The sequence below is a fragment of the Engraulis encrasicolus genome, chromosome 20, assembly GCF_034702125.1.
Source record: "Engraulis encrasicolus isolate BLACKSEA-1 chromosome 20, IST_EnEncr_1.0, whole genome shotgun sequence".
Lineage (NCBI taxonomy): Eukaryota > Metazoa > Chordata > Actinopteri > Clupeiformes > Engraulidae > Engraulis > Engraulis encrasicolus.
In genome coordinates, this window is record NC_085876.1 from 23,523,820 (window position 1) to 23,539,321 (window position 15,502).

Sequence of the window (15,502 nt, forward strand, 5' to 3'; positions counted from 1 at the left end):
ACAAGTCCAGGTAGATAGGCCCTATCACAGCCAGGAGAACTAGTCAAGTCAAGGTAGATAGGCATTATCACAGCCAGGAGAGACTATAGTCCAACTTCCTATACATACCTAGATGGTTCCACAGCCAGAAGCACTTGCGTATAAAAAGTTAGTCAGTAAGTTAGTTAATAGTAAATTAGTTAATAGTATACATTAGATCCACAGCCAGCAGAACTAGTCCAACCCCATCCATCTCCACTTCCAGTCTAACTGCCATGAGGATTATAAGAAATTCTGGGCTTAATCAAGATAGATAGGTGGATGTATGGATGTATGGATGTATGGATGTATGGACAGATAGATAGATAGATAGATAGATAGATAGATAGATAGATAGATAGATAGATAGATAGATAGATAGGTAGGTAGATAGGTAGATAGATATATGGATGGATATATGGATGGATATATGGATGGATATATGGATGGATAGATGGATATATGGATGGATATATGGATGGATGGATATATGGATGGATGGATGGATGGATGGATGGATGGATGGATGGATGGATGGATATATGGATGGATATATGGATGGATGGATGGATATATGGATGGATGGATGGATGGATATATGGATGGATGGATGGATGGATATATGGATGGATGGATGGATGGATGGATGGATATATGGATGGATGGATGGATGGATGGATATATGGATGGATGGATGGATGGATGGATGGATGGATGGATGGATGGATGGATGGATATATAGATGGATGGATGGATGGATATATAGATGGATGGATGGATGGATATATGGATGGATGGATGGATGGATATATGGATGGATGGATGGATATATGGATGGATGGATGGATATATGGATGGATGGATGGATGGATATATGGATGGATGGATGGATGGATGGATGGATGGATGGATGGATGGATATATGGATGGATGGATATATAGATGGATATATGAATGGATGGATGGATGGATGGATGGATGGATGGATGTATAGATGGATATCTAGATGGATGGATGTATAGATGGATGTATAGATGGATATATAGATGGATATATAGATGGATATATATATAGATGGCTTGTGAGTTGCAAATGAGTTGGCCATGGTAATCAGACACTGCTCTTTTGCTGTGATGTGCCAACTCCGCAGGCTCCATAATGAACAGCACACGGCTCTGCTCATCTCCACTCAATTGGCTCTCGCCAGCGAGCCCAGTGAATAGCACTCTGCCCTCAAATTAGACTCCACTTATTTGGCTGTGTGGATGGAAGATAGGTCTCTTTGTCTTTCTCTCTCCCACTCACTCTTTTTTGGAGTGGGTCTTGGAATGTGATTGCTCAAGTTGCAGGGTTTTCATTGGCCCCCTCCATTCTGGCTATTTTGTATACAGTGTTGTCATTGGCCCATAAACTGACTATGGCCCTTGTCTCTCAGTGTGAATAAGCTTTGATGATGTGCATCACATGAGACTGGTCTGTGACTCTTGGAGCCGGTTGAAAGAGGCGGTTATGATATGATACGGGGCTGATTTGTTCTATCTCAATGAATTAAACATGCTGCTGTCTCTGTGTCCCAGACGGTCCCCTCAGGTTTGCCTTCTCTGACCACCGCTATTCAAAGCGTGTGCTTGTTTGCATTAGTGGCCATGAGCGTGCAGAAGCAGAACCAAAAAGGGGTTTAAAATATATTCGTAAGTATGTGTGGTGGTTGGAATGGAAATATATACCACAGATCATTATCTTGAAACAAACCAAACCAGGCTGTAAATGCCTCAGTGATTCTCTTTTTCAGAATATTAAACAACAGTGTAACCTCCATGCTCCTGTTCATTGTGATCTGTCAGTCTTGTATATGTCTGTGTCCTGGCATGGTATAGAGAGAAAACCTTATTTCATTTTCCTTGTATGACTTTTGCATATGAAGAAAGTGATAATAAAAGATGACTTGACTTGACTTGACTGATGCGTTGCAGATCGTAACGTACGGTACAGGAGTTCATTCAAGTAGACAAAGGAGGTTCGCCGGAACTACAGAGATGTGGAAACTTACACTTTGTCAGAGTGTGAACTGTTTGATACTCCAATTCAACTGTGTAATTCTCTTCCGTTCATGTTTCCTTGTGACGTTCAGAATGAATTGCAACTTGGGCCGAGGTCATGTCCTCATGAAAACAAAGTAACAAACAGATCATACCTGTGACAGATGTGGAAAGGCCGGGGAAACAAGGGAAGGGTGTAACATTAATATTTGTTTCCAGCTCTCTCGATTCTCTCTGAAATCATTGTCGCTGTCTGTGAATGCCTGAGCAGAAGCAGAGGCACTGTACAAACTGTTCTTTCCCTTCTCCTTGTGACACATCCTGCTTTTGAAGAGCTCGTCGTCATAGCGAGAGAGTTCAAGTCAATGACGTTCCTACCGTCGTTTCCTCCAACCTTCTGTCTTATGACACAAGCCTCGACACTGTGAATGGCATCGCAATATGTTTTTAAAATTTACTATCTCACAAAAGCATAATTCAGATGTCATTCTCCCGTTTGCAATTAGGGCATTTAATCGAGGAAAAGCCTTTCAAAAATAAGCCCTTGGCAGGATGGGTGACACCGAGGCAAGAGGAAACGAGGAGAGGAACGACATCGATTTGCACCCGGAGTCTCCAGCCTGCTTCCTCTTTCCCATGTGCTGACAGGGGGTTGCTGAACTGGGGTTGCCTACCTCGAATGCCACGGAGGAAGTACCGTATGCGGCAGGGAGTTTTTAGTAGGTCAGGGACGGAGTTAGGATGTTTGTTTGCCTCTCCTCCCCCTTCCCCTTCTCTTTCTCTTTACCCCTACCCCTCCCCCCTCTCATCTCCCCGTTTCCCAAAGCTAAAGCCTTTTTACTTGATAATGCTATGAGGAGAGCTGTGCATTGACTCAGCACAGCACAGCAGAGAAAGCAACTGCTCCCCTCATCAAATATATATCTGCCGTCAGCTTGAACTAAATCCGTGAGGGCATGTGGAATATAGGTCAGCGCTGATGGCAAGTAAGACTGAGAAGGAGCAGCAGGAGGAGGAGGGTGCCACAGTCAGAGTTGGGCGATATCTTGGTAGACTGAAGACTGCAGCTATGGAGAGCAGTATCTGTAAAAAAAAAAATATATATTTGACAACCACAATACAGTACAACAAGAATTTATGCTCCAATAAAACAGAAACATATGCAGGAAATATGGTCAGCATACGTGGAAATGTCATATGGAAATATGGTCTTCAGTGTTTCCGTCAGAGCATGTAAAGTGCTGGGGGGCACCTGGTCTTATTTCTTCTGATGGACAGTCATGGGTACGCGGTTAGGGTGTCAGACTTGTAGGCCAAAGGTTTTCAGTTCGATTTTCGACCCGTCTGGTTGATGGGGGAAGTAATTAACCCCTAAGCTTTCCCCCCATCCTCCTCCATTTAGGAGGTACCCTCAGCATGGTACTGTCCTGCCGTATTCCTCCCTTGGGGCATTATTTAGGGCTGTCCCCTTGCACAGATGAGGCAGGAATGCAATTTTGTGGTGTATAGTCAGCATTGTATGCAGCTGCATATGGAGTGCTGTGTCACAATGACAATGGGAGTGTCCCAGGTTGGGTTCTACTTCTATCCTGCTCAAAACATGCTGTAACATCAACGAGATCCAAATCAGTCTTTCCCAGAGTGTTTTTCTTCCTTTGCCTCTACTCTGTTAAGGGGCTGTTTGAGCAGGTTAAACATGGCTGCCTGGCCTTAAGCATTAACGGTTTTCAACAGGCAGGTTGTGCTTGTTTACACTGGCACTACTCCCCCATTTCTGAAGGCTCGCTTATCGCTAAAGGAGGGCGGGGGTTGGGCTTTAGTTTACCATTGAGGGCACGCCATCATTTTGACTTCTTGACCTCGGAGGTGGGGCCTCACATGCCAACATAACATTTTAGAGAGAGAGAGAGAAAGCAAGAGAGCGAAATGTGTGTATGAGCATTGGAATGTGTGTGTTTGTTGGAGCAATGGAACACAGTGTGAAAATGTCTGTGAATTAACCAAAGTATTGACAGAAGAACCACATCAAGGTAGTTTTTAGATAGATGAAAGTCGCCCTTTTTATTAAACAAACCAACAAAAAAAACCCCACTAACTCCATCCCAAAACAGTGATCGAGCCAAAGCACATGGCAGCAGGTACTGTTAAGAGAGCTACCTGAAACTCAAAACGCTTCCTGAAGTAACATTCGGTCAGTCAGTCAGTCGAGTCGGCCCCCTCAGATCCTCCAGTCAAAAACATGGGTCAGCTATAAGTAGTTCAGGAGGGGCATGCTGACCCTGGCTCAGGCTGCTGGCATGGCTGCTATGAGCAATGGGAGAGGGCCAGGGGGATTATATAACATGGCAGCACCTCCGCCAATGGGGCCTCCCCCCCCCCCGGAGCCAACACAAGACCTTCACACCTTAGTGCTATACAGGGTTTCCCACAGACGAGTTGTTGGTCAAGTTTAGTGTCTGGGGTTAGCGGGTATCAGGGTCATGTGACTGACTGACTGTCATCATTGTAAAGGCTGTGTTGTGCGGTTGCGTAAGAAATATGATATGAAGGCCTCAAAAATAAATTGCTTCTACCTTGATTTTATAAACCACCTTTAGAAATTACATTGGCAATACAAAATATTGATCTTTCCTATCCTGGGGACCTACAGTCGAGGTGGTAGGTGTTTCTTGTCAAGGTAGCAACAAAAGTAAACACTTACACAGTGAACCTCAACCAAAGGCACAGGCATGCAAGTATATAATATGAACATATAACATGCATAGGCGTACACAGCACATATAAACAAGATCCAAGTGAGACCCACATTGCTTTGGAAAAAGACTGCGATGTTAATTTGGAAAAAATACTGAGCATCCTGTGTACTCCTGTGGCCCCAAGCAGTCAGGCACTGTGTAGCAGTGTTACAGACTTTTTGCACAGAAGTGTATTTTATACATGTATTTCATATCTGGCAGAGCCTTAAAGGGACACTGTGTGAGATTTTTTGTTGTTTATTTCCAGAATTCATGCTACCCATTCACTAATGTTACCTTTTCATGAATACTTACCACCAGCATCAAGTATTCCTTATGACTGGAAAAATTGCACTTTTCATACATGAAAAGGGGGATCTTCTCCATGGTCCCCCATTTTGAATTTCCAAAAATAGCCATTTTTAGCTGCAAAAATGACTGTACTTGGACCATAATAGAAAATATTTGTTTAATACTTAGTAAACTTTCATGTAAAGATCACATTTGGCAATAGGCAGCCCAATTTCAATAAGCAGCATAGTTGCAGTGCCTTTTTTGACCATTTCCTGAACAGTGTCCCTTTAAAAGTACACTGTGCAAGATATTTAGTTGTTTATTTCCAGAATTCATGCTACCCCTTCACTAATGTTACCTTTTTCATTAATTCTTACCACCACCATCAAATTCTAAGTATTCATTATGACTGGAAAAATGGCACTTTTCATACATGAAAAGGGGGATCTTCTCCATGGTCCGCCATTTTGAATTTCCAGAAATAGCCATTTTTAGCTGCAAAAGTGACTGTACTTGGGCCGTACTAGATTTTGACCATTTCCTGCACAGTGTACCTTTTTAAGTTATTAAGTTTCGTATGAAGAATACGGGCAGTACATGTTTGTCTGCATATACGGAAGTCATTCGCAGGCATAATGGGAGCAGTCTTTCTGTCTTCTGTCGCACTGGTGTGGGCACAAAATATTCCACGCCCTTCAATGGAGCCATTCAGAGATAGCAGTGGAGTCTTTATTATATTGGCGAGTGCGAGTGCGAGAGTGTTGTTTGCAGCACCTCCTTGCGCTCTGCTCTAACCAGAGGCAGCTGTTGCTCTGTGTCTTGGGCTGAAACCTGATCTGCGTCCAAGGAGGAGCGGGAAGGACACACTGGGTGTATTCCAATATGCACAGTCCTGTCCTCCACTTGTGCTTGTGGCCTCGCCCCGCCTCCTGGTCCCGCCTCCATGGAGAAAACGATAAAGTTTCCCCGTTGTCAGCCTAGCCAAAACAATTTTTGGGGGGCTATTCTTCGTTCACCATCCAGTTTGCAAATGAGAAAATGACTTTTAATTGAGCTTTTGTGAGATATTGAAATATAATGCTGTTGTCAGTGATGTCATCACAACGAATTACTTCCTTGTACGAGGCCACGAGCACAAGTGGAGGACGGGAGGTCACATATTGGAAGGACACAGTGTGGCTGGAAAAGATGTTGGGCAGAGAAGGACAAACACACAGAGACGGAGAAAGATAGACAAGACAGTAAGGCAGAGGGAGAGAGATAGAGTGATGGTGAAAGAAAGGGATAGAGTGGTGGGGTAAGAAAGAGATGACCATAGAACCGAGGCAAGGGAGGTTTATTTGCATAGTACCTTTACAAGCATACAAGAGTTGTCCCATGTATAGAAGTACTGTGAAGGTAGACCATGCAGGGAGATTCATAAACAGAGGCAGTTCAAATGTGCATCGCAAATGGCAAAAAAAAGGAAAGCTAAAAAATGATAAAACTGATAAAATTAACATGTTTAAAGTTAGTACAAGGGAGAAAGACAGAGGAAAAATATGCAGGTAGAATGGCAGAAACAGATTTCCACAGAGGGAGACGGTAATAAATGGGAGGAGTTTTTAGTTTAGAGATTAAAAGATTAGATTGGCATGTTTACTTCTCCCCAAGGGGTATTCCTTTTCACATCAAACAAGTCAATTAAACCAGATACAGCATTTGCCAGTTTGTGACTGACATCTCACATACAATACAGTACATGCATAGATGCCATTTACTGTACATACACATGTACTTACATTGGCTGTAGGGGTCAGTGATGCTTTAGTAGTACCACACGTCAGGGTGGTGCAACCACAGCTAATGCCACTATTGTGTTTGGTTACATTTTTTAGTGTATTATTTTAGAAGCATATTCATATATTCATTGCAGTACATTAATTACAAGTTACGGTAACACTTAAGGGATACATCTATTAGCACTAATACATACAATGTTCCTGTATAAGTAACTTGTAAGGCATGAACAAGGCAAAATCAAACATTTGTTAGGCATGTATTCGCAAATGTCTTGTTCATGCACAATAAAGGATTTATTACCAATTTAACCTTAGTAAGGACCTAGTAGGCCTTAGCATTTGCTTAGTACATGCCTTACAAGTTACTTATGCAGGCATTAACATTGTATGTATTAGTGCTAAAAGATCTATCCCTAAAATAAAGTGTTACCCAAGTTACTAATTACATCATTTATGGGCATTAGCTGTGGTTGAACCACCTGACATCTGAGCCTAAAAAACATTATTGATGACCCCTACACATGTACTCCCCTCCTCTACATACAACCCATGTTCGCAATAGCCCCTCTCCCATTGAGATGACTCTGTGTGTAGTGTGCGGCGGCGGCCCACTCTACCACATGGCGTCATCTGTCTCTCTGTGAGCTTCTGCTGTACTGTATGAAGACTGCCTTTGTCAGGCAAGCCAGGACTTCCCCCGCCTTGTGCCATCGTGTTTCACAACGGCCGGCCACTGTGGTCAGTCCTGAGTCAGTCTTCAGTGCAGCCCACAGGCCACAGAGCCATGTGATGATGAAACAGAGGCTTGTCTTACCTGACGTAATTTGAAGGGTACAGCGCAGTACTGTGTACAATCGTTGTTGATGTCAACAATGTGGTGTGCTGCAGTTGTTTCACTTCAAAGGGGGTTGTTGAAGTCTAGCTGGTTGTAGTAGTTTGGATATGATGCATGACGACGTAGGTTATGACCAAATGTCAGCGATTGGGTCAATTCAGATCTTTGAATTTTTTTGAAAGTTCACTCCACCTGTAATCGATCCTCAGTTACGTATTTAGGTCTAGGCCCCCTGTATGAAATGAATGTGAGGGTCTGGTAAGACACGACTATGAATAATCATAGATTACTGCACTGATTCTCCAACCTGAAAATGCATACATGAACGTATTACAACCACTGGCCCCATAGAAAGCACACAGTGTGCTGCTGTGTTCTGTACATTTCTGTACCTTTTTTAGTTGTTGCCAATCACACACACATGCCATCACATACTGCCCTGTGATGTGCAGCGCATGCCATCCGCCGAGTTGGCAGCTACAGGCAGTTCAGCATGGGGATAAAGTGGGGATTATAGAGACTGGAGAGCCAGCCAGAGCAGTGGGGGGTCGACACATCAAATCAGAGAGTAGGGTGGTGGGGGCGGTTGGGGTTGAGAGCTCACATGCCGTTATACCAGTGATGGGGGAGGACTCGAAAGATCACATAATGACTCACATGTTGGCATTTGGTGGGTGACCCTACTTTCTTTCGTTTTCTCTTTCTTTCTTTCTTTCTTTCTTTCTTTCTTTCTTTCTTTCTTTCTTTCTTTCTTTCTTTCTTTCTTTCTTTCTTTCTTTCTTTCTTTCTCATCGGTCTTTCTCTAGTTGTGAACAGACCTCAAGAATCTTCATGATTCTTGGGAACTCTTCTCTTCCAAGATAAATAAAAAAACCTAACCCTACTCATCTGCACTGACACTTGCCTGTGCACTCTGTATTTCTCCCCCACTGCACATTGTATGTACGTGGTTATGCCCATGGTTGTAAATCGCGTTGGATGAAAGCCTCTGCTAAATGCAATGTAATGTAACCAGTCATCATTCATTGGGGAGTATATTCTTTTTGCGCTCTGAAGTCCTTTATAAATAGCTGAATGTAGGCCATGTTGAAGGCTCGCTGTTTGCAAGACGATGTGAATCACGAATCGGGTTGGCAATCAGGTCAAGGTGTGCCTGTGGTGAACTGTGAAGATGAGAGGAGGAGGAGGAGGAAGATGAGATGAGAAGGAGAGTGATGAAGAGGTGAAGGGTGATGAAATGGAGGACAGGGAGATGAGGAGGAGGAGGAGGAAAAGGAGGAGAGGAAAAAGGAGGAAACGAAGCCAAAGGGGAGGACCTGAAGGAGGAGGAGGAGGAGGAGGAAGATGAGAGGAAAAATAGAGGAGGAGAAGGTAGGCAAGACGCAAAGGAAAAGGATGTGGTGGGAAGAGTAGGATTAAGAGGGGGATGTGGAGGAGGAAGAGAAAAGTTATTATGATGGAAAGGAAGAGCAGAAGCAGACAAGAGAAAGATGAGAAGAGAAGAAAAGGAAGACTAGCGGAAGAGGAGGGGAAGAGGGAGGAGGGGAGATGAGAAGAGGAGAGGAGAGAATCGGAAGGCAGGAGGAGGAGCAGGAGGAGAGGAAGAGGGGAGATGAGAAGAGGAGAAGATAGGAAGAGAGGAGGAGGAGGAGGAGAGAAAGAGGGGAGATGAGGAGAGGAGAGGAGAGGATAGGAAGGCAGGAGGAGGAGGAGGAGGAGGAGGAGAGAAAGAGGGGAGATGAGGAGAGGAGAGGATAGGAAGGCAGGAGGAGGAGGAGAGGAAGAGGAAGATGTGTGGGGGCTCAAGGAAGCTGCTGTCCTGACTGAGCATCATTTTTAATCCAGTTGGTCACATCCACCACCGCCTGCTGTGTCTCACACACACACAGACACACACACACACACACACACAGACACACACACACACACACACAGACACACACAGACACACACACACACACACACACACACACACACACACACACACACACACACACACACACACACACACACACACACACACAGCAAATGGAAGGCCAAACAGAGCAATAGACTTAAATATGTGGGTATAAATAGCTCTCTTTTCTACCTCACTCCATTATTTTTTATTTTTAACATTGATGTTTATCCATTTGTTAAGCATGCCTTGTATGATATTGTGCTTTACAAATACAGTTATTATTATCATTAAATGTGGGCCATTTAAAAAAAAAACAAAAAAACTGAACGTTCAAGAAAATGTAATGCGGTTGTTGGACTGGTTTCTGAAGTGTGTTTTCCTGCGACTTATTCTCCCTCCATTTCTCTTTCTCTCCGTCTCTCTCTCTCTCCAGGCCCAGGTGGAGGCCCAGAAGGCGACTCAGGACTTCCAGCGTGCCATTGAGATCCTGCGGGCGGCCAAGGAAACCATCGCCCTGGCGGAGGAGAGGCTGCTGGAGGAGGACAGCCGGCAGTTCGACTCCGCGTGGCAGGAGATGCTCAACCACGCCACGCAGAGGGTGGGACTGATTAATTAAAGGAATATGACGCGTCCAGTGATGAGCAACTCGGATTTGTTAGTTTATAATCCAGTGTCACGACATGCAGTATGTGGAGGCAGCTGTGGCCTAGTGGTTAAGGAGATGGATTTGGAGATGGATCAAATAGTTGCAGGTTTAAATCCCACCCTTCCACTCTCTGCCACATTCCACGGCTGTGCTGCCCTTGAGCAAAGCACCTAATCCCATACTGCTCCAGGGACTGTAACCGATACCCTGTAAATAGCTGTAAGCCGCTTTGGATAAAAGCTAAGTGTAATGTAATGGGACGTGTACCAAGTGACCTGGTTTTACTTGTCAAGTTCAAGCAGGTGATCATTCAACCAGGCATCAGGTCTTTGGGATATGTGGCCCTGGATGTGGATTGGACACTATGAATCCATGCTGCCCGTCACTGTCCCACTACCCATCAATATGTCATGAGAGTAAATTGGATGTTCAAAGGTGTACAAGGATTTAGTATGGGGAATCTCTTCTAGGGCTGCTCGATTATGAGAAAAATCAATATCACGATTATTTCAGTAAATATTGATTTCATTTTTTTAGACGATATTTCTTTTAAAGACAAATAATTGTGATAAACAATTCACAATCTTGACTCCTTTCAGCAGTGTGAGTGTACGGCCATAGAGAAACACACAGTGGTGTTCTGTGTGAGTGTTAGGTAGCAAGTCTGCTCTGTGCTCGCAATGGCTCAAGTGGAGGGGAATGTATGACGCTTAGTGTAACCTACCTTTTGGCAGTATAGACAAATAACAAAAATATTGTTTCAACTTGATATTATGAAATGTTATATTGTTTGACAGCAATATTGCTATCACAATATAAATTCGATATATTGCACAGCCCTTATCTCTTCCCAAATTGAGTTCTGAGCGTTTCTGTGAAGCTATTGGGGCAGCCGTGGCCTAGTGGTTAGAGAGTTGGTCTTTCAATCTAGGGGTTGTCTGTGCGAATCGCCCCTGACCTCTCCCTACATCTCCATCCATGGCTGACGTGCCATTCAGCAAGACACCTAACCCCACATTGCTCCAGAAGCTGTAACTAATACCCTGAAAAATAATAGTTGTAAGTCGCTTTGAATAAAAAATGAAAGCGTTAGCTAAGTGATACGTAATGTAATGTAATGTAATATTGGAGGAGGACAGATTGCAGTTTGGCGTACGTGCAGTGAGGGACAGGCAGTGCAATGGTCCATGGGCCCCAGCTGACGTGTGGTCTTTTCCTTTCTGCTCCTGCAGGTGATGGAGGCGGAGCAGGCGAGGACGCGTAGCGAACTGGCGCATCGGGAGACGGCAGCCAAATACACGGCCGCCATCAGCCACATGAAGCAACTGGAGAAGAAGCTGAAACGCACCATCAACAAGTCCAGGTGAGGCAGACAGACTCGGCTCTTAGCAAGTCATCTCTTAATCCCTCTCTTTTCTTCTTCTCTTCTCTTCTCTTCTTCTCTTCTCTTCTCTTCTCTTCTCTTCTCTTCTCTTCTCTTCTCTTCTCTTCTCTTCTCTTCTCTTCTCTTCTCTTCTCTTCTCTTCCCTTGATGACATAATCCCTCCGTCTCTTTCTTCTCCTGCCTTGATTAGTTAATTATCCCTCATGTATGTATTACTCTACTGCAGTGAACATTTTTTTAACAAACGCCCCCTTGACCTCAGTGTCAATGTTCAATGGGGCTTCATTTCTGGTGAGTTAGAATTAAACTGGTGAGTTGGCACCAAAACGTGGCATGGCAATCTACGGGGTATATTGAAGAGTGATATGTGGGTCACCAGATCAAACAAACAAAAACAGCTGACAGCAAAGCATCAAGGATATCTGGGCTTCCATAACTCCCATGCAATGCCTCTGCCATTGACTTCAATGTTAAACGCATCATGGCAGTGATTAAGACAAAGACAGTCCTAACCAAGTATTGAACATTGACATGTTATGTAGAAAGTACCAAATTTCAACTGATTTGATGTGACCTGAATTTCTTTATTTTTTTTCTGAAGAAAATTGTGATTTTACTACAATATTCTAATAATGTGAATTCCTCAATTACAAAATATGTAAAAATAAACAAATGAATGATTGGAATAGTTCAAAATGCGGCAATGGATCTACAAGCCATGAAAGTTAAACATTATTGATGGAATTATCAAACTTTTTCACGATACTCTAATTACCGGTATATGGCCAGTACCTATGCTGTGTAGACCTCAGAGGGCAGTCAGGTCCAGTAGAAGTAGAAGTGCTCTTGCTGATGTAATTACAACTCTATGACATGATCTTACAGTATATCACGAAAGTAAATACACCCCTCACAGTTTTTGCAGATTTTTGAGTATATCTTTTCATAGGAAAGCATTACAGAAATTTCACTTTGACACAATGATTAGTGACCTTTTTAACAATGTATTTAACCGCTTAAATTTCTTGTTCACTCAGAAAAAAAACAAAATACAGCCATTAATGTTTGAACATGTACTCACAAAAGTGAGTACACCCCAGATTAAAATCCGGTAGAGAAGGGGCTGTGTTGGCTCGAATCGTACATAGTTTATATACCAGTTATCCCACTGTACCTAATTAAATAAATACACGATAAGACTATTTCTACATCTACTTTGTACATCTGTGGTCGGGTCTGTAGAGTCTTGAGTTTACATGTATGCTGTTTGGTGAGTAAGTGGGCATCTAATGATTGGACAGACGGCTACGCTACGAAAATAAATTGGGCTATTCCTCAGAGAGGACCATTAAAATTTAGCTCAGAAGAACCATTTCTGTAGCTCATTTGCAAACAAAAAACTAGACATACAGTGTATGTCTTTGCCTAGATACAGTGGATGACATGCAAGAAATGTATGAGGCAAAACAAAAGCAGCAAGAGAAAAGTAGGGCAAAGTTTGAACAAATGAGCGGAGCGAGGAGAGTAGTGTTTTTGCTCTCCTCCCTCCTCCCTCCTCCCTCCTCCCTTCCTCGTCTCTAGTTCCTCAGTGATGCCTTTTTTCTCCTGGCTGATGTGATCCAGATGTTGATTCTAGGGAGTGGGGACTGGTCTAAAACGTTGCTCCCCCTTCCGAGGGCCTCCGGAATGTAGCAGCACATTTGTAATGGAGTGTTGGTGCTACAGTACCGCTGTTGCCCTGGAGACCTAGCTGTGGTGCTGTGCCAGAGAAGTGTGTGTGTGTGTGTCTATGTCTATGCATGTACTGTATGACTGTTGCTGGTGACTCATAATTGCCTCTCTCTCTCCCCCCTTAGGCCATATTTTGAATTGAAGGCGAAGTATTACCTTCAGTTGGAGGTGCGTACCTTTTTTATTTATTTTTTATGCACGTCATTATACCTCAATATGAACATCCTTGCATATGACAAACATCCTCTTATCCTTGCATTTTGTTTTTGTAAGATGAGTAACGTCATGTTTTTAAGTGACAATTCACACAGCAGGAATTTTCTTCACGTTAATGCACTGTCATTGGTTCCTTTGTGTTAGCATCTGTAATCTCTCTTGTCCTGAAAACACAGACTGCTGTCAAACATGCATAGCGTTCTCCCGTTTCAAATGGAACATTGCTAATATTCGCTATAAAACAAGTTCTGGAATATTACACTTACATGTGTGGAAGAGCTCTGTGCTACCGGAATACTGCAAATGTTCTGTTTGAAATGGGAAATGATGGGCTGAATTTAAGTGTGCTGGTTGTGTATCTGTACCCTCTTGCAGCAACTGAAGAAGCAGGTGGACGAAAGGCAGACTAAGCTCACCCAGGCCAAGACAGAGTACCGCACGGCGCTCCGTAACCTGGAAACCATTTCTGATGAGATCCACGCCCGGCGACGGCTGTCCTCCATTGGGCCAAGGGGCCGCGGCGTGGGGGCAGAGGGAGACGTGACTGGAGATGACATCACTAACTTTAAAATGGAGTCCGACGGCATTTCCAGTGAGTGAAGCTAAAATGGTGGCTGTGTTACTAGATGACACCAGAGATGATTGACAGGGTAGAGATGGTTCATAAGGAGTTCATTCCGGAAGTCCATGTGACATAAGGTTCTAAGCTGTAATGCTATGGCAGCCAAGCAGGGCTGTAGTCAACTCCACCTTAGTAGAGTCCAATTGATAGCGAGACCAAGACAAGTCCAAGTCCATAAAAAAACGGACTTGAGTCCGGACTCGAGCCGAGTCCGGACTCGAGCACTACAGCCCTGCAGCCAAGCCCCTTTAGAAGACAAGGAGAATAAATGGAGTTCTATTGAAAGTGTTGCCCGTTTAGGAGACTGGACTTGATCCCATTTATTTCATCGGTCATGATGGCACTTAGAAATATCAGTATTCATCTTCATTTTCCAACCTGAGATTGCATGTATAAAACCACCGTTCCCATAAAATCACTCTGCAACGCACAATGTGCTCTGTATATTTTCCCTCTTTGACCATAGCCAACCATAGCCCTGTATGACATGTAAGTGCAGTTTGGCATGTTTTGGCTTGAGAAGGCGTACATTTGATATTTTATATGTTCAACAGTGATGGCAGACACCTCTTAGTTTTTATTTGTTTTGGCTTGAGAAGCAGCGTATTTACAGCATGATATTTGTTTTGTTCACCAGTGATGTCGGAGACGTTTGAGGAGGAAGGCAGCAACGAGGCGTCTTCAGAGGAGGAGGCCGAGAGCCAGTCCACCTGTAGCCACAGCAGCAGCTCCTGCCCCAACACCCCGCTGGAGCTGCCCCGGCCTGGGCCCCGACCTCACCCCTTCTCCCCCACCGCCACAACCTGCACCTCCTCCTCCTCCCCCACCACCTCTTCCTCTTGTCCTCACCCGCTCTCCTCCTCCTGCCCCTACCCGTCCTCCTCGTCCTCCTCTTCCTCGCTGTCGTCTGCGTGCCCGGGGGGTCTGGAGCTGCCGCACTCGGGTTCTCTGGAGGGGCTGGGCCAGGTGTCCCCCGTGCTGGGGCCCAGGAGCGAGTGCAGCGGGGCGTCCTCACCAGAGTGCGACCAAGAGAGAGGTCAGTAGCGTGTGTGTGTGCGTGTGTGTGTGTGCGCGTGCGTGTGTGTGTTTATACAAAACTACTCCCAAGTGTAAACAGGAGCGCTGCTTGTCCTTCATGTTTCCATTGTCTGTCACACATAGTCCTGAGCAGGGTTTTCAACCACTGTGCCGTAACAAATTGTTGGGGGTGCACCTAATCTTCTGAAAGCACTTTCCCCCCTTACGATATGACTTCACCATTGAAAAACCTTCGCTCTAAAAAGGTTGAAAAACTGGTCGAG

The 15,502-nt window shown here is 44.3% G+C and overlaps 1 protein-coding gene across 1 annotated transcript in view; it reads left to right on the forward strand.

Annotated features, from left to right (window-relative positions):
- sh3bp5a (SH3-domain binding protein 5a (BTK-associated)) overlaps positions 1 to 15,502 on the forward strand; it is a 30,258-nt gene that overhangs the window by 12,537 nt on the left and 2,219 nt on the right. The window contains exons 4-8 of the mRNA XM_063185631.1: positions 10,036 to 10,200; positions 11,481 to 11,611; positions 13,489 to 13,531; positions 13,955 to 14,171; positions 14,839 to 15,237. Coding sequence (XP_063041701.1) covers positions 10,036 to 10,200; positions 11,481 to 11,611; positions 13,489 to 13,531; positions 13,955 to 14,171; positions 14,839 to 15,237 — 955 coding nt within the window. The remainder of the gene's footprint in view (positions 1 to 10,035; positions 10,201 to 11,480; positions 11,612 to 13,488; positions 13,532 to 13,954; positions 14,172 to 14,838; positions 15,238 to 15,502) is intronic.